The sequence below is a fragment of the Vitis vinifera genome, chromosome 9, assembly GCF_030704535.1.
Source record: "Vitis vinifera cultivar Pinot Noir 40024 chromosome 9, ASM3070453v1".
In the NCBI taxonomy this organism is placed as follows: Eukaryota; Viridiplantae; Streptophyta; class Magnoliopsida; order Vitales; family Vitaceae; genus Vitis; species Vitis vinifera.
Genome location: NC_081813.1, coordinates 22,487,501 through 22,507,701, shown reverse-complemented (window position 1 = coordinate 22,507,701; position 20,201 = coordinate 22,487,501). Strand labels below are relative to the sequence as shown.

Genomic DNA, 20,201 nt, shown 5'->3' with positions numbered 1-20,201 from the left:
ATTTAGATAAATTTATAATTGGATCAAAACATGCTTGTTATAATGACCATTATTCCTTTAGATAAATTTACCCATTGATATGTGATTGTTATAAATTGTTGATGACTTGATTATAAATCATTAAATTGTTGATGACTTCCATTCTCTACATTAATGTGAGATTTTTGTTTCTAATTTGATAGAGAAATAAAAAATGGAATCAAACTTGACTCCATCCTCTAGTCAAGATTCAACTACCAATTCTCAATCAACTAGAAGTAAGACCGATCCTACATGAGAGTATGTTTCTGAAGAAAGATATGCAAATGAAAGGAAATCTCTTATTTGTTTGTATTGTAAAAAAATTACAAAAGGTGGGGGTATTCATAGAATGAAACAACATCTTGCTAAAGTGAAAGGAGATATTGGTCCATGTAAATCGATTCCTCCTGATGTAAGATTTCGAATGGAAAATTCTTTACAAGAGTTTGTGAATTCTAAGAAAGCAACCCAAGAAGCATATGAATGTAGAAATCCTTATAGTCCTAATGTGTCACAATTTGAAGGGGATATGGTAGAAGGTGAAGAAGAGGTTCAAGAAATGCAAAGTCCTATGGCAACTAATAGTGGAAAAAGGAAAAAATCAAAAGTGGATAAGTATTTTGCACCAAGAAATACTCAAGGAGCTCAACCTTCCATGAGGAGTGTGCTAGTTGGGAAAGAAGCTATTTGGAGAGCGGATATGGTAGTTAGGAGATTCTTTTATGATGCATGCATTCCTATTAATGCAGTGAATTCCTTTTACTTCAAGCCAATGTTGGATGCTATATCTGCAATTGGTCCTGGATATAAGGGTCCAAATTACCATCAGTTACGAGTTAATCTTTTAAAGGATGCCAAGAAGGAAGTTCAATTACTTGTGGACTCTTATCGTGCAATTTGGGCAAAAGTTGGGTGTACAATAATGGGTGATGGTTGGATAGATAATAGACAAAGAACATTCATCAACTTCCTTGTGTATTGTCCTGAAGGAATATCGTTTGTGAAATCCGTTGATACTTCGGACATTGTCAAGAATGCAACTAATTTATTTCAGTTATTTGATGAGGTGATTGAATGGGTTGGTCCACTCAATGTAGTTCATATAGTCACTGATAATGCAGCAAATTATGTGGCCGCGGGGATATTGATTTCTCAGAAGCATAAACACATTAATTGGTCACCTTGTGTAGCTCATTGCCTTAATTTGATCATTAAGGATATTGGTAAGATGGACCATGTTGCTGAACTTGTAAGACGTGCATCAAAGGTGACAATTTTTTTTTATAATCATGTTGCTTTGTTAAGTTGGTTGAGAAAAAGAGAAGGATGGACAGAGATTTTGCGACCTGGTACAACTCGCTTTGCTACTATATTCATTGCACTCAAGAGTCTTCATGATCATAAACATGACTTGCAAGCTTTGGTGACTAGTAAGTTTTTTGTGGACTCTAGATATTCAAAGGATTATAAAAGCAAAGTTGCAGTTTCCATCATCTTGGATAATAGATTTTGGATTGATTGTTTGATTGTTGTGAATCTTATGTCTCCACTAATGCGCTTATTGCTTATTGTTGATTGTGATGAGAGGCCTTCAATGGGATATGTGTATGAAGGCATGTATAGGGTTCGTTTGGGCATCAAGAAATTGTTTAACTACAACGAAAGACTATACAAGCCTTATATAGAGATCATAAAGCAACGTTGGGATCAACAACTAAAGAAAAGCATTCATTCAGCAACTTATTGGTTAAATCCATGTTTCCAATATGATCAGGAAAACTTTTGTAATAAGCCAAATGTTATTGGAGGTGTCATGGATGTTATTGATCAGAAAGTTCTGAAAGGCAAGCTTGAAACAATGAATGAAATGAAGTTATTTCGTGATCAATTGGAAAGTTTTGGAAGAGAACTTGCTTATTCTTCACGTGAAGTACTTCAACCTGGTAAAATATTATTTTCATTTATTAATATGTTTATTCTTTTTTATTAGTTACCTACTTACTATTTAATATTTTAAACTTGCTAATGTGTTTTATTTTTTTTCTTATTTTTAATGTGAAATGGTAACTAGATGAATGGTGGAGGCTACATGGATACAGTGCACCACATTTGCAAAAGTTAGCCATTCTAATATTGAGCCAAACCGCATCATCTTCCGGATGTGAGAGGAATTGGAGTGTCTTTGAACATATACATACCAAAAGAAGGAATAGATTGGAACATCAAAGGCTTAATGATCCTGTATACATTCATTACAATTTACGCCTAAAAAATCGGTATAAATGATTTCTTAGTAGTTTTGAATTTAAATTCTTCTATTCACAATTATCAATAATTATATGCTTTTTTTTTTAGGTTCTATAACAAGAAAAGAATCTATGATCCCATTGACTATGCATGCATTGATGAGACCGATTTTTGGGTAGTTGATGATGATCAACCAGCAGTGTTAGATGTTGAAGAATTGGAAAATCTTCTATATGAAGAAGAGTCAATTCCAATAAATGAAGTGGAAGGTTCAAGTTCTCACATTGGTTAGTAAAATATTTAAACTTATAAAAGTTCAATAATTATATTTTTTTCTTCAAAAATGATTTCTTGTTGATATATATTCAATATTTTTTTAGATGATGAAGATGGTGGTGACGTGGCTATAGAAGGGCTTGATGTGGAGAACTTTGGTTTTCCAGATGCTCATGTTCAATCTCCATATTCCAATTTCCAAAATGAATGAAGACATGAATTTTATATTTATTAGTATGCAAAAAACTTCATGAATATTCAAACATTGACATGTTATATTTTTATTTTGAGTAATCATTTAAGTGTTGTGGACCTATGGTTGACATTTGTATTATCTATTATGGACAATGTGTTAAGTTAACTCATCTTTGATAATTTGGTTATTATAGGATAGTAATGGTTTGATTATTTGATAAATATTGAGTTTATTGACATTATGAATGTTAACATCTTATATTGTGTTATAGATATCATATATGATAATTGATGACTTCTACAGGTAAAATTTTTTGTGACAAAACTTAACAAACAAAGTAGATGCTATCAAAATTTACATAGAATTCATTAATTTTTTAATTTTTTTATAATATATAAAATAATAAAATATAAATTTATGACGTCACTAGTTCGATAGCGGTTCGACCACCGGTCCGATTGATGAACTGTGACCGGTAACTTTTCTGGTTCAATGACCGGTCCGGTTCTGAAAACATTGCTTATGATCATGGAATTTTCTATTCCTACTCAAGCAATTTCAATTTAGTGGGCTACACTAATAGTAACTAGGGAGGTGATGTAGAGACTAGAAAGAGAACTGGTGGATATGTTTTTTTTATTTTTTATTTTATCTAGGAATAGGAGTATTCTCATTGTCATTAAAGAAGTAACAAGTTGTAGCATTATTAACTACAAAAGTTGAATACATGATAGTTACTTCTATAACATTTTTAGTAGGATACTTAGTGAATTGAAGTATGAGCATAAAGGCCCTACAAAGATTATTTTTTTTTTTGTGATAATAAGTCTACTATTGCATTGACAAAGAATCTGATGGTTCATTGTAGAAGTAAACATATGAGCATCAAATTTCATTATATTAGGGAAGTTGTGAAAAATGAAAATATTAAAATTGAATTTTGTAGATTAGAAGTTGAAGTTGCAAATATTTATATGAAGTCTCTAAAGACGGACATGTTCAAAAAGATGAAGATGATACTTGGTGTCATTGTCTTTACAGCTCGGCTTAAGGGAGGTTGTTGAAATTATAATCCAACCTAAAGTCAAATTAGAAGAATTTTAGAAATTTGAGAAATGTTAGGAATTGTTATTTACTTAGGGTTTTTTTTTTATGTTAATTAGGACTTTTGGTCCAATATCAATTGGAGTTATGGTGCAAGTATACTTAGTTTATTATAAATAGGTTTGTTATGACATGTTGAAAAAGATATAATAAAATGCAATAAAATATTATTTTAGTTAAAATATTATCAAAGCCTAATCTTGTGGATTCCAACAAATATAAATATGTATAATGCAAAAGTTTTTAAAATATTCCTTATACTTTTAATTATTTCTTATAACATTTTACAAAATAAAACTAAAAATACCTTAAATTTATTCTAAAATAGAACTTATTTTCAAAATAAATTTTCCAAAAACTGTTTTTTTTTTTATCAGATTTTACTTAAGGCATTTTTTTTAAACTAAAAACTATTTTCTACTCTTAAAAGTATTTTTTTTAAGAAGAATTTTTGTAGAATATCTTAATGAATTTAGTTAAAATCAAACAAAGAGCCCCTCATTTAATGTTGAGTTGTTTGATTAAAGGGTTTTTGAAAACCCAATTTTGAAAATCTAACCCTCATTTTTTTATTTTTTTTTGGCTTCATTTTGATTAAAATGTCTTTTTTTTGTCAAAAAAAAAAAAAATTTAAACATATATATAAATACTTGAGATAGTTAAAGGCATTTATGTCAAAAATGAGTTGTTCTTCAAATAAAAACATGAGAGGGTTAAATTCACAAATATGAGGATTATTTCATTTCTTTTAACTAATTAATTTTTTAATGTTTTTATCATCGTGCACCTTGTAATTCCCTCATGTCAATAATCAAGGTATTGGATAAAGAACAGAAAAGGCAATTAAGTCAAATCAAATTTATACAATTTAATATCTATTCAAATATGAGAAAATGGGAAGAGAAGCCAATTAGGAGAAAAACATCCATGTAAGTTGGAAAAATTGACCATGATGAGATGTTTCTCATGACTTCTATGACTAATATTAATTGGTTGCAATTATGATAAATTTTGAAATTTTTATGTGAGTTACTTCAACTGTCTTCACCTAACATTTTTTTAAGATGCATAATTATGCATGGCCCATTTGAAGTAGTGATATATTTTTGGATTTACCAAGAATTCAAATCCAATGTAATATTGGTATTATAAAATTTATATTAAATATATATACATTAACTTTTTGTATATAGTAAAATAAAATGTTTATGAGAAGTGTAACTATTTTTATTTTTATATTAATTTTTTTAAGTTATAAAATTTTTTAACAAAACTATTCAAATAAATATATAACTTATTTTTCAGATACAACTCTAGATGATGCCCAAAATTAAGATATTTCCAATTTACCATTTAAATATTTAATAAATGGAGAAAAATAAATAAGCATTGAAACCTATAATTCATAATATACTCATAATTTGTAATATCTTGTACCAAAAGATTTTTTAAATTAATTTTTAGGTAATAAATTAATAATATATATGAAGTTAACTTAAACTAAAATCTTAAATTCTTTTTAATTATACCAAGTCTATTAGATGAAATAAATGGAGCAATCCTAACATGTATAATAAAGTTATATGAAAGGTATATTAATCTTTTCAAAATTTTTAAGCTACTTGATTAAAGTGTCCCATAATTATTCTAAATCTATATATTTGAAATTATTATTTGTTGGGTAGATGTCTCAAATTCCTATTTAGAATATGTTTGTTTTTGTAAAAAGAATATTATATAGAATATTTTCTAACTTTATATGATTGCAATTAGATTTCTTATAGAATAAGGAAAACTAATGGGAATATCTCTATAAATACTATAGGTTATGAGGGGAAAAAGTTAAGAGAGAGATGAGATAGAGATGTGAGGAAGAGTGAGAGACACTCTATGAAGCAAAGGGGCTCACTAGAGTGTAGATGTGAGAAAAATTAAGAAACACATAGTAGAACAAAAAGGTTCATAATTCAAGATGGAGACACAAAAGTACCTAGTAATTGTACCTATTTTTTGTCCCCAGTAATATTCCATATCATGTAATGAAATGTTCTTCTTTATTTGTAAAGATATGCATGATTAGCTAAACCATATTAAAACTTCGTGTACCTTTTATTTGATTTGTTTTACTTTTGTTTTAATATCTTTACATTGACATTTTCACTTACACAACATTATTATTACTAACTATATACTTCTTGGAAATACTTTCCCTAATAATTAAGAATGATATGCTAATTTTGGAATTCCCTTAAACCTTTATACTTAAGCCATCAGAACCTCGACCACCACCACAACCTCCATTGCTGTTGCCAGACGCCATCATAAAACCATGATAAATAAATATATATATAATTGATGAATAGTAATCAAGGATAAAGATATCGATAATTACAAATATATCGAAACTTTAATTTTACGGATATATCGGATATATCGACAGATATTTTGATACAAAATATCGATGGACCTAAAATTGATCAAAACTTATAGAAATGTAAAAAAAAAAAAAAAAAATCTTAAAAATGAAATTAGAAGTATAATAGATATTTTAAAGTTATTTTGTTCAAGAAATTGATATATGTATAATATAATTTATCATATTTCATAATAACATTGTATACGTCGATAAAAAATATAAATTTCATAAATATACATTTATTATTAAATTATATAAAATATTATTTGATAATAATATTATGATATTTGATTATACTTTGTCTAATTTAAAAATATATTTAATATTAAAATTATAATTCATTTTATATATGTATAATTTTTAATATTTAATTAATATATTAATAATATTAAAAAAACTATGAAGAAAATTATTATGATAATTTTTATACTTTTGGTAATTAATTAAATGAAATTTTTTTATTTAATTATAAAATAATTATAATTAATTTGTTCATTAAAATATTATTTTAATATTATGTTTATATGATGAGTTTTAGGTTATATATGTTTAGTGCTGTATAGATTATGAGAAGCAAGCTTGGCCTAGTGATTGGGCCAACTGCGTATTCAATCTTTTGGTTAGGGTTGACCCCCCTTAGTGGGAAAAAAAATCTGTGAGTTTTTACCTTTGACCGCACTGCCCCACATTGACCATGACAAAATATCGTGATAAATAGTGGAAAATTTGATAAATTGACAAAATATTGGAGTACCGATATTTCTCTCCTAAATATCGTGTTGCCGAAACACGATATTTTAATCCATGGTAATAATAGAAATAAGGTTTCATATTACCTTCTAGAATATCCAAAATCTAAATTAGTTGTTTCACTGATTAATTCTTTATCCCAAGTCATGAATGGAACTACAAAATTTTGAGAATCGCTGTTTTTACAGCATAAATGTCTTAACCTTCCTTTTTTCATAGAAAAAAAAGATGGAATTTAAGAGAACTTTGTGTTCTTTTGGCTTTTCACATAGAGAGAGAGAGAGAGAGAGAGAGAGAGAGAGTGAGTGAGTGAGTGAGAGAGAGATTATATTGTGACAGTTTTTGGGCATATTTAACTTTCAGACATTGTTCTCCCATTTTTCATTTTGTTGATAGGAGGTCAATTTTTGGTGGATTTTTCTTAATTTTGATTGGTTTATTCAAAAAGAGGGAAAAAAAACATCTTTTTTTTTCTTACCTATTTCTATAAAATTCAAAGAAATTTTTCTTACCCGTCACTCTCCGGAACAAACATACCTAATCATTGATTCAATATATGAAAAGATAAACAAAATTTGAAATTATTGTTGTAAACTCTTGAAACAAACGTGTAGAAGCACAATAGAATTTCTAAACCTAAAATTTTTATTGAAAAAGTGTCTTGAAAGCAACACGTAGAAGCTCCACCTCCTCCGTCGCCACAACCCCCACCTCCTCCACCACTGTTGTCACCTCCGCCTCCACAGCCACCACCGTCGTCTCTTCTCTTGCGAGGTCAACTGGTATTAATAGTGTCACTGCAAGTAAATATGACCATTGATACAATTGAGAGGGACACAAAAATCATGCATGCTAAGCAAGAAGAGACCGTCTGAACTTGAAAAAATCATACCTACTCCATCTGCCTAACCCACCATCTGGTCCAAGCAAGGCTCTTGACATCTTCTTGTTAACCTATATGTTATGATTTTTGTAACCATAGAAAGATTCGGACTCATTTATATATAAAAGTTACGTGACATTTTGTCTCAACTTTAATTAATTGTTTGAATTCTTAAAGTTTGTTGTACAGTGATTTTAAAAAGTGTTTTTACTTTAAAAAGTATTATTAAAAGAAAATAAGTGGGGTGTTTGCTAAACTAATTTAATGACTTAAAATGATTTAATAATTTAATTTAAGTCATTAAATAAATTAATTATATTTGGTAAAATAATTTAATGGTATGAGTTAAAGTAAAAAATAATTTTAAGTAATAAGTAAAAACAATTTTAAGTAATAAGTAAAAACAATTAATTTATTCTTTAAGTTTGCATTTTATTTTACTTTTTATCCCAATTTATCCTAATTACCTTTATGATTTCTTTTACTATTATAGACCTTTATTGTTATTTAACTTTCTTTATCTTAATTATAATTTATAAGGATAAATATGTCAATTTGATGATTTAGAATAAATTTTAAGTGAACTTTATTAAATAACCTTAATATTTAAAGTAAGAATTAAATAATAAGTTTTAAGATAACAACTTAAATATAATTTAACTTAAATTCAAACTTAAGTCATTAAGTTTTACAAAATACCCCCTAAATGTTTTACAAAATAATGAAAGCACTTCAAAGTATTAGAAAATTACTTCTTGTGTTTTATAGTGAAACACTTCAAAGTGATTTTCCTAAAAACATTTTTAGAGAAATTTTTTTTTAGTAAAAACACTTTATAAGTTAAATATAATGTCTCTTATATACACTTTTTCTTTTTTATTTTTAAAATCTAAAAGAAAAATTTAGTACTTATCTTTTTAATTAATTTTTAGAAATTGTTGTTTGTTGTACAAAAATTTCTACATTTTAAGTAAGAGTTGTTGTTGTTTTTTTTTAAAGGTAAAAAATATGAAATATATATATATACCTTATTTAAAAATAAATTTGGAGAAATAGGTAAGAAACTTATTTTATTTTTCTCTATTTGTTCTTTTCATACTTCACCGCACACTTTCAAGATTCAAATATATCTTATTGTTTTCTTTAAAAATAAATAAATAAATAAATATTTAGAGTTGTAATTTGGGTAGATGTGACCCATGGTTTGGGTTAGCATGAACAAGATGTGAATAGATTAAAGTTGGGTTTGGATTAGAAAAATATAAATCCTAAGATATTAAGGTCGCTATGGGTTGAAGGTGTTGAAAAAATTAACCTATATGCATTTAATTATTAGGTGTAACCCGTGGTTTGGGTTAGCATGAACAAGATGTAAATAGATTAAAGTTGGGTTTGGATTAGAAAAATATAAATCCTAAGATATTAAGGTCGCTATGGGTTGAAGGTATTGAAAAAATTAACCTATATGCATTTAATTATTAGATGTAACCCATGGTTTGGGTTAGCATAAACAAGATATAAATAGATTAAAGTTAGGTTTGGATTAGAAAAATATAAATCCGAAAATATTAAGGTCGCTATGGGTTGAAGGTGTTGAAAAAATTAACCTATACACATTTAATTATTAGAAAAAGTGTGCTTCTATGTGTTGGAAGATCGAATAATTGACCGCGTCTATCAACTTCCCTTGTGTTCGAATGTTGTGGGTGTTTGGGTGAATGCATTATAAGGTTAGAGTATGCGCCTTTTATGATAGCAATTGTTTTTAGGAGAGTTGATAGCGCTTGAAATCTTACAAGTAGTATCAGAGTTGAGGTCACGGGTTCGAACCACAGGGGTGTCGTTGGGGAGAGATTGTTGGCAAATCGGAGGGTTGGCCGCATCTATCAACTCCTCTTGTGTTCGAATGTCGTGGACGCTTGGGTGAATGCATTATAATATTAGAATATGCATTTTTTCTAACAATAATTTCTTTTAAGAGAGTTGGTAGCGTCTCAAGTCCTTCATGTACTCACTCGTCAAATGTAGTATCTAGGATAGCCAAAGGTTAGAGTATGCGCTTTTTCTAACAACAATTACTTTTAAGAGAGTTGGTAGCGTATGAGGTCCTTCATGTACTCACCCGTCAAATGTAGCATCTAGGATAGCAAAAAGTTTTACTGATACCACTAAAAGGTAGTACATGAATGGACAAAGGTAGTACATTTGACCAAAAAGTATACGAAATACTAATTATTTTTAAATAACAACTTAAAATTTGTATTTTATAAACTTGAGTTCCTATTTTGTAATTTTTTATATGATGTATGGAAACACATTTTTCCCTTTAGTAATTTATTTAAAATATGAAGGAATATAAAAAGAAAAATCATAAAAGGACTCTAATATTTATCATATTTTCATTCATCCTATATAACATTTATCAATATTGATAAAAATCTTATATTTAATAATTTTATTCATATAGTATACTTTGCCTTCAATGATAACCCATGAAGTTACCTTGTGATATACGGAATAGTACGTGTCCTTTGAAAAATTCTAACTTAGTAATCGAATGACACCTTAAATAATTAAGTGTGATGTTTATTTTCATATATGGAATTATCTAATTCATACCAAACGTATCAAAATAGGAAAGGATTGCGAGCTTTATGTGAGTTGATAATGACTCCTTCCTTATCTCCTTCCTTTTCCCTTTGCCTAAGCATTGCTTGTTTTATTTTGTACATTCATGGCATACTTTATTGGGAATATTATTGCTTTATTATGTTTCATCTTTTTTATTATTATTATTATTATTATTATTATTATTATTATTATTTATTTATTTATTTTATGCCTTGCTATTTATAAACCCTGATAGATTGGTGTCTTGTACACTCTAATGCCCAAGCAAAGCGTAAGAGCCCAAAAAAAGGGTTCAAGTTCCACATCTCTCATTTAGTAACCAATTTTATTTTCCTTCATTTTTACCTGTTTTTTTTTTTTTTCAAAAGTCACCTCAAACTTTTAGTAGAACGATATATATTGTAAACCTAAATTCAAAAAATTAATTTTTAAAAAAATGGGTTATTCAATATGATATTAAAGTATTGTTTGATAAGAAATCATGTGGTCTAATACTGTGAACCCAAATCCTATATTTATAAAAAAAAAAAAAAAAAAAAATTTAAGGTTGGGATGATGTGGAGAAAGCGTGGACAAATTAGATTTGGGAAATATTATTATTTTCATGGGTTAAAGGAACGAAAAATTCGATGCCCAAGCCCAAACTTGTATTTGATTATTATTTACTTATTATTATTTTATTTTAAATAAAAAAAAAATATAACAAAAGATAATGAAAGAACTCAACCTTTATTATTTTTAATTATATTAGACTAATAAATTTATCATTTTTGTTTAGTTATTAAAATATTCAAAACTTGAGTTTAGAGTCATCATTTATATTAAATTAATAATTAATAATATATTTTATGGGTTTTAAATATTTCATTTTTAAAATCTTATTTTATGTTTTATATTTTATAATTTTAAAATAGTACTTAATTTATGAAGAGACTTCGTTATAAGTCTATACCCGTAAAAATCTTATTTACCCATTGGCTTAGACCAAGTTCAAAATTTCTAATCTAACCTCGAGTTGGGTTTAACATCGATTAAACATATTTATAAATCAATTTCTAATTTGACCTTGAGGTGGGTTTAACCTGGATTAAACATATTTATAAATGAATTTCTAATTTAACCTTAAGCTGGGTTTAACATCGATTAAACATATTTATAAACGAATTTCTAATTTGACCTCGAGTTGGGTTTAACGTTAATTAAACATATTTATAAATGAATTTGATATGGATTAGTCTTCTAATCTTTCCAACCAACCCAATTAAAAACCCATATATATTAGCTACCCATTGAGGAAAGAAAATACCCCTTTTTAAGGATATGCATGATTTACATGAGTTCAAATCCATATGATAGTAGTAGGGTATGATACATAAAGTGGATTGGACCCATAGATGACCATTCTCATGTTTAGCATGGGATTGATCTTTGAAAAAAATGATACATGATGACTAGATTACAGCTCAAGATCTTCAAACTAAAACATGGAAATCAAGAGACAATGAGAAAAGAAAAAAGAAAAAAAGAAAAAAAAAAGGGTATTATCTTATATAATTATATTACAGCACTTATAATGTCGAGAATAAATCTAAGAAGCTTGACAGGATGCATATCTTCTTTTAGAAAGAGTTGTTAAGAATTGATTTTCCAACCAACCAAACACATCATTGGAGGACAAAATGGTACTACATCTTGACAGCCATGGCAAGTTCTAACCACTTGTTTTAAAGGATGGCAGATGAATAAAGATTAGGTATAGTACAAAAGAAATAACTACAATAATCCACCATCATCACTCTTCACCTGCAATATTCATCATGGAGAGGGTTCTTCTGCAATTTTCATTATGGAAAGGGAAAACTTATGGTCAAAATCAATCCACAAATTCCAAATATCTCTCACGTTCTCTCTCTTTCGCTCGCTTTCTCAGCCAAAGGAGGAACTTTAAACTCCATCCACAACTACTTTCTCTCCACCCACCGCCTCCTGCCTCCTCCTCCCAAAGCCTCAAGTTTCTCAAGCAGATCCACTCCTCATATTTAGATTTATTCTTAGCTCAAAATATCAACCATCTTTTATCATCATCATCTCTCTCTCTCTCTCTCTCTCTCTCTCTCTCTCTCTCTTTTCTTCTCTTTTCTTCTTTTATGGTGCGTGTCAACCCTCGTTTCATATCTTTTCAGTTTGGGCAAGAGGGTCATTGTCCTCAAGCTTGTCCTGTGGATGCTTTTTCTTGAGTTGATTGTACTACAATTGGATCCATGCATGACAGATGTACTGTTACACCCCCATCAGACAATATGTCCTTTCTTAGGGTTGTAATGTCTTTTGAATTCTTGAAATTATTTTTGCCAAAATTTCCAAATTCAAATGAAATTTTTTCCCATTTGAATTACATTTTAACCTCATTTTCAGTACTCAATATTCCCAAAATCCCCTTTCATTTTAGAAAATGGATAAAGAAAACCCCATTATTAATTTGGACATGTGGATTTTCAAAGAAAAATCTAAAAAAATTTGGAGAATTTAGAGGAGAATTGATTTGAGAGTTTGAATTTTAGACACATATTCACCGTCCAAACGGTCTTCTTCACATTCATAGTCTACATTTTTGGATGCGTGCCATCCACATGTTGAGAATTCCAGTGGAATTGGATTGAATGGCTGTGACCTTTTTCAAGGAAATTTCTCATCAATAGGAGCCATTCATGGGAAAAAGCTTACATTGAGTCAGACTTCAAACGCCCACATGCAGATGAAATTTTTCAAAGGAAGAACTACCACCACAAGCCTTCATCAAAGATCCCATACAACATTAGACTTTCTCTTGTCAAGTTGCCCAAGTTCATGAATTTACAAGGACGTATCCAAGCCTACGTTGATTTGATTTGATTTTTTTTTTTTTTTAATGAATTTTTTATTTAATTTTTCTTTATAAAATATATTTTTCAACGAAATCCATAAATATATGATGGTATTATGTCCATTTGAATACATGGAGGTACATAAAAATCGGCAGCGCTCACTTCGGGCGCTCCAGTGTTCCACTCTCTCCCAACAACCGGCAAAATCATCTGACCTACCGACTGCAGCATGAACGAATACAACACACCTCATAAAAACCTCAACGCTGCACGCTTAAGAATTTTTTAAAAGAAAACCCCACAAAAAGCTCACGACAAAAAGTGATTTACGAGAACTATTTTTAAATTTTATTTTTTAAAATAAAAAACATAAAAGATACTATCGAAAAATATATTTAACAATTAAAAACCATTTTTTATTTTTGATACAAAACAACAAATATAACAAAGTGTTTTCAGAAAAATATATTTTAGTTATTTTTTATTTATTTTTAATGTTGTTTTAAGAAATAATTATATAAATATGTTATTAAAAATAAAATATTATATATAAAAATTATTTTAAAAATATTAAATAGATAAAAATATTTTAATTTTTGATTTATATTTTATAAAAAATAAAATTTATTTTTTGAAAATAATTATCAAACGCTTAATATATATATAGTTTTATTATTGGGAAATTTTGAAATATTTGCACATGAATATTTTGAAAAAAAGAATATTTGGATGAAATATTTAGTAATGCAATTTAAAGAATATTTTCAAAATTTAATTATGAAATAAATATTTTATGTTTAATAATTAAAAAATCATAAATTTTAATGTTTATAAGTTTATATTAAAAACTAAATAATTAGGACTCCGCCGATTTAAAATATTCTTTTTCGGAGGGTAAAAACGTTGTAGAGGGCAGAGGGGTCATACATAGGACATTTTCATATGAAATTGGGTGGGCTATTTAAAATCACAATACACAAAAGAAGATTTGAAAAGAAAATGTTCTAATATAATAATTTTTGCCTTTTAAAAAAAAAAAATTATTACAAAATCGATCGTAGATCTTGACATGATCATCTAAATTCTTCCCCAGAGCACTCTGCCCAGCCTTCCTCTCGATCGCGCACGTGCCGTGGTCTCCGTCTCTCCATCTTCAGCACACGTGCGAGCTTTGACTCGGCTGCCAAGATCAGCTTCGCCGGCACTCCGCTGATCTCCACAAGCCTCTTCAGATTCTGAGGCGTGTATGCCGACCTGTCCCCGCTTAGCTTCGCGGCGCACGAAATCGCCGCCACGAGCGAGACGCGTAGAGGCAGAACGGTCAATTTGACTAAACACACACCGAGCGCGTGAGAAGCCACGGATGTGCAACTACCATTTAGCCCCAGCTTTCTGCACCAATTTACTAAAATGTCCTCCGCCTTCGCGTCCACGCTCGACCGTGCCCGGAGTTTCGACGGAAACCTCGAGTCCACGCCGGAGACCGCAGACACTGAGCTCGTGAAGCCGGTCCTCTCCGCCTTCCGCCGCGAGACGCCGCCCTTCCTCGGAGCGGACTCGGTGGTGGAAACGCAAGGCGACGATGAAGACTTGGAGTCGTGATCGGTGGAGGTCTCCGACTCCACCTCTGACGAGCAGGATCTACAGATCAGCCGGTGCGGCTGAAACCCGACGCCGAAGAACGTGTCCCCTGCCAAACCGTTGCATTCTGAGCACAGAGTGTGGCGGACGTGGCGAGCCACCAGAAAATTGGCACCGTGAACCCTTGCGTCACAGCTCCAGCAGAGAAACGCCGAATCTGAACCGCAGTACAGAGAAGCTTCTTCATTACACAACTCACAAACCCTACCCTTCATCTCTCTCACAGCCAAAACACACCCTAACAGAACCACCGATCCGACGAGGTTCCGGCTAGAGAGCCGGGGAATAAAAGGCAGAAGCGCAGTGGATTCAAGTATTTAAAGAGAACGGGAGGGAAAGTGAGCGAAGATAAAGGATTCAAAGAGAAAAGGAAGGAAAGTGAGACAAAATAGGGGAAAAGTCAAGAAAATCGTAAGATCAAAGGAGTGGAAGTACTAGATATTGTAGGAGAGAATGAGAGATGGTCTGGTTATGCTCCGCTGTTATATGGGTGGCGGAGGACCACCGAGAAAGGTGGCAGTGAAAGATAGATAAGCAAACTGCTGAAGTTCGTTTCTTCGAATCTCTTAAGCTCCCACTAGCCATATAAACCTCGTTCGCCCCGAAGCACCGCTTCACTTCGTTTCATACCCTTTGCTTTTCTTTTGATATTACGTTTGCGCCCCTCTATTTATTTTTATTTTGTTTTTGGCCCACCCCTCTTATTTATTGGCATGTGCTGATTGAGCTTAAAAAATTTTAGGAAAACGAATTCTAAGATTTTTGGAATTTTAATTTAATTAAAAATTAGTATCTCTTTCACTAATTTAAAGATTTATTTAATCGAAATTTTTTTTAATATCAAAGTAAAAAATAATATTTATTATTAAAGTTTATATTTTAATTAATATAAAATTTTATTTTATATTCCATAATTTTTTTTAATATTAATCTTATTTTTAAGAAATAAAAGTATGGTTGAAAAATTGAAATACTTGGTAACATGGGGACACAAGAGAAAAGAAAAAGTAATAATAAAGAATAAAATAATATAAATGTGTGGTTGGGCTTCCTAAAATATCTGAAAGTTCTACCAAACTGATGGATGAGTGAGGCAACCGGTTCTCTACCAAGAGTTAGAAGGCCTCTCATTCCACTGCCACGTGGCTAAATTTTTGACCGTGTCATCATCGTTTGAAACGCGTCCAACCTCCTAGGTCTTCTCCCTATCTACCCCACTTCCACCCTTTTTTCCCATTTTGCCCCTTCCCCATTTTTCAATCATTACCAATGAGAGAAACCTCTATGCTTTTGATTGGCAAAGAAGTGTAAGATGTAAGTAATTGATGTTAATTTTTTATTTTAAAATATATTTAAAAATTTTGACAATTAAATAATATTTTTACACCTTTTATTTTAAATTTCTTTCCATATCAAACTTTTAAAAAAAATGTTAATAATGGTCAACTTTATTTTTAAAATTATTTTCTTAAAAATAAAAAATTATTTATGAAAATAAATTTTTATTAAACCTAAATTTTATTAGATATTGATAAAATTTAATACTTATTATTTAACTAAGTTGATTTTAATTTTTTTTAATAATATGTTTGATAAATCAAGATAGTAACTTAATAATTTAATTTAAGTTATTAAATAAATTAAGATGATATTTATTTTTTAATATAATATTGCATGTAATTTTCTTTTAGGTTTTAAATGATTTGTTTTTAATTTTTTAACCTATCATTTTTTAAATTATTTTACTGAAAAAAATATTTGTTTTTTATTGATTACGAAAAATAATTCATAAATTTTAATTTAATATTTTAAAAAATCATTTAATTTAAATCAATTTATTCTACTTCAAAAATACGGACAAGTATTTAAATTTTTAATTTTATAATTTTATCTTTCCAACCACCCTCTTCTTCTGCTAAAAAATGCTTAGAGTAGCAAATATTTAAAATTTTAATTTTATAATTTTATTATTTATGTCAATTAAACAGGAAAAAAAAAAAAGAAAAAAAGAAAAAAAAGGGAGAGTTCGAAACCATACAACCCGCCCCACACCAAACCTACAACCAAATGAACAATTTCGTCCGTCAAAGGCATTTTAGTAATTGCATCCTTGATCGAACGAACAATCAAAAGGAGGGAGATCAGTTCGAAGTGGGACCCACTCCCCACATTGAATATGACGTGGCGTAATCTGCGCCGACAATTTCAAATGTTTATTTTAATGCTAGCCACACAATCGACCGATAGATAATGGAAGAGAGAAAAGAGGGTGTGTCAGGTGTCGTAACCAAGGCAAAATTGACAAGTGGCACAGAGGGAGAGGCTCGGAGCTGGCGGCTCGAACGAAACCACGCAGGTTCGGGAGAGAAGTCGTACAGGAGAATGGCGTGCTTACGTGGCAATGTGTCTGCGGGGCCACCCAAAATAGACCGGCAGAAAGGGAGCCACGAAATCTAGATTTCATGTGGGTGTCGCGCCGTGGTGTACGGAATCAAATTGAATTTTGTTTAAGAAAATTATGATTTTAGAAAAGTAATTAAAAAAAAAAAATCACAACTTTTACAAATAAGATTTATTATCATATATTTAAAAAATATTTTAAAATATATAATTTTTTTTTATAATTTAGATAATTATTTCTTAAAATAACCGTTTACTTGGAAAGTACATATTGAGGATTTTCTATGAGGACTTATTTGAAATCAATAAATTAAGAAATTTTAAAAATTAGAAATAGAATTAAAACTAAAAAAATTTAAAGTTAAAAATATAAAAATTAAATATCAAATTTCATTTAGCTAAATCATACTTATAGAAAATATAAATTCTAGAAAGAGTTTGAAATAAAATGAGAGTCAATATTTTATTTTTTCAATTTTTAAGTTTTTTGAATTTAATTGTGTTTAATTTTTAAGTATTTGAGTTTAATTATATTTTTTATTTTTAAAATTTCTTATTTTATTATTGATGTCAACTAACAAAATTTTTATTTAATTTTATTAAAAAAAAAAAGATGAGCAAATTTATATAATACAGAATATAAAATCATTATTAATTAAGGAATTAGAAAAATTTTACTTATTATTTGAGGATCCTAGAAAATTTTTGCAAAATTATTTGTATATCATATTATATAATAAAAAATTATAAATATATTTATTTATGAGATACTTCTATCAAATTAAAATGATAAATTAATTTTTTGATAATTTAATTTAATATTATCAAGTAAAAGGGTATTTAAGAAAATAATTATAAAAGTGTATGTATTTTAAAATATTTTTAAGTAAATGAAAATAAAACTGATTTATAAAAGTTGAATTTTTTTTCTATATATTTTCAAATTAGTGAATCAAAATTCACTTTTCCTTAAAAAAAAAAAGGGAAAATATCAACATTTTTTTTTTATACATTTGAATATGTAGACAAGATAAAAAGACCAAGGAAAATAAAAGAGGAAATATCTCTATTTTCTTAATGTTATGTTTAATTAGTAAATATGAGTTAAAGAAAATAGAGCTATTTTCATATATATATATATTTTTGAAATTTTTATTTTTATTTTTTTATAAAGATTAAATATTTTAAAATATATAAGTTTCTAACTGTTGGAGTAGGGTTTAGAAGTCCAAGTGAGCAACCTAATAAATGAGAAAATGGAAAATAATTTATGAGAGTTGGAAAACTGCTCAAAAACTATTACTATTAAAATAAAAAAAAATAAAAATTCTCTTTCTGTGAGAACATGTTTTCTCTCTGTGTGAAAAGACATCTCTCTTTCACAACAGGTCAAAGAAGAATACATCTTCTTCTCTTTATCCCTAAAAACCTGAAAATAGAAAAAAAAAATATGATTCTTCTTTTTTAAAAAGCAAAATTCTTCTCTCTTGGAGTTTTTTTTTAAAACAAAGGTTAAGATATGGTTCTCATATCTGTAACAAATTTCTCTTTCTATGAGAACATGTTTTATCTCTTCCTTTTCCACAACAGGTCAAAGAAAGAATACACTTTCTTCTCTTTATCCCTAAAAACATAAAAAAAAAAAAAAAAAAGAAAATAATATGATTCTTTCTTTTTAAAAAACACAAAAGTCTTTCTTCCTTGAAGGTTTTTTTTTCTTCTTGTTTTCTTAGTGAAAACAAAGGTCAAGACACTTACGTTTTGGAAATAGAGTGGTTCTTGTGTTCGTAACAACCAATTGGGATTTTCGGACATTTTAGAAGGTAACTGGAAATAGTTTTTTCCCATCACTAACTAATTAAAATTATATTTAATTTTGTTTCTAATTTTCTATAATAAATAAAATATGAAAAAAAAACAATTTTTTAAAAATATTTTTTCTTTTCTTAATTTCCTTGAATCAAATATAGCATTGGCATTTTTTTTGCAACTTTTTCTAGAACATTTAAATATAAAAAATTATTTTCTTTAACTTTTTTCACTTTCCTTTCCTTAGTACATTAAAAAAAAGAGAGAAAGTTTGAGGAATATACATTCCTCAAGAATTTAGAATATGTTCAAATACTATTTTTTATAAAATTATTCTTTAAAATATAAAATAGTTTTCTAATTTAGAAACATATTTGACAAACTTTTGATAAAAATATTTTTTTGAGAACTTATTTTAAAAGTAGTTTGTTTCTAATGAATTTCAAGGAAAGAATTAGGAAGAAAATGTAGAAAATTTTGAAAGAATAATGACTAATTAAGGAAAATATATCGAAAGTTTAGAGTGAGATAAAATGAACCCCAAGCTTGTCATTGCTCTTAAATGTGTATATCAAAATATGTTAAAGTTGTTTGATAAAATTAATTTAAAATCATCAAATTGACATATTTATTCTCATAAATTATAATTAGGGCAAAAATTTGGAAGATGAATGAAAAATTATGAGACAAATTCTTTCACCCAATTGATTAAGAAAAAAGTTGATGAATTTTGTCCAAAAAAAAAACACCTAGCTAAGTGAACGACTTGAGTTAAAATTTGACTTAGCAAAAATCAAAAATTTCTTCTGGGTTCCTTTCTTTGCATGAAATAACCATCAATTAAGGCTAACTCAATTGAGACTACTTATGGGTGCTCTCAATTGGTGAATTTTCAATACAAACACAAGTTAATTAATTATATTAAATCTAATGCCATAGACTTGTTAATTAAACCTCCTTGTG

At 28.6% G+C, this 20,201-nt stretch overlaps 2 protein-coding genes across 2 annotated transcripts; one reads left to right on the top strand and one right to left on the bottom strand.

The window, feature by feature from the left end:
• Nucleotides 1–370: 370 nt before the first annotated feature.
• LOC104880436 (uncharacterized) lies at nucleotides 371–1,419 on the top strand. The gene is made up of 2 exons (XM_010657022.1): nucleotides 371–1,270; nucleotides 1,327–1,419. Exons 1-2 carry the CDS (start codon nucleotides 371–373, stop codon nucleotides 1,417–1,419), a joined length of 993 nt encoding a protein of 330 aa, XP_010655324.1.
• Nucleotides 1,420–14,301: 12,882 nt separating this feature from the next.
• ZFPL (zinc finger protein-like) lies at nucleotides 14,302–15,676 on the bottom strand. Its single transcript, NM_001402604.2, has one exon. The coding sequence runs from the start codon at nucleotides 15,242–15,244 to the stop codon at nucleotides 14,462–14,464; it is 783 nt and encodes a 260-aa protein (NP_001389533.2). The 5' UTR covers nucleotides 15,245–15,676; the 3' UTR covers nucleotides 14,302–14,461.
• Nucleotides 15,677–20,201: the final 4,525 nt, after the last annotated feature.

What these genes read in the sequence shown, in the direction of transcription:
- ZFPL (NM_001402604.2), bottom strand. Translation starts at nt 15,244, where the DNA reads ATGAAGGGTAGGGTTTGTGAGTTGTGTAATGAAGAAGCTTCTCTGTAC.
- LOC104880436 (XM_010657022.1), top strand. Translation starts at nt 371, where the DNA reads ATGAAACAACATCTTGCTAAAGTGAAAGGAGATATTGGTCCATGTAAA. An exon ending in TGGACCATGTTGCTGAACTT is followed by an intron (nt 1,271 to 1,326) that starts GTAAGACGTGCA and finishes TGCTTTGTTAAG; the next exon opens with TTGGTTGAGAAAAAGAGAAG.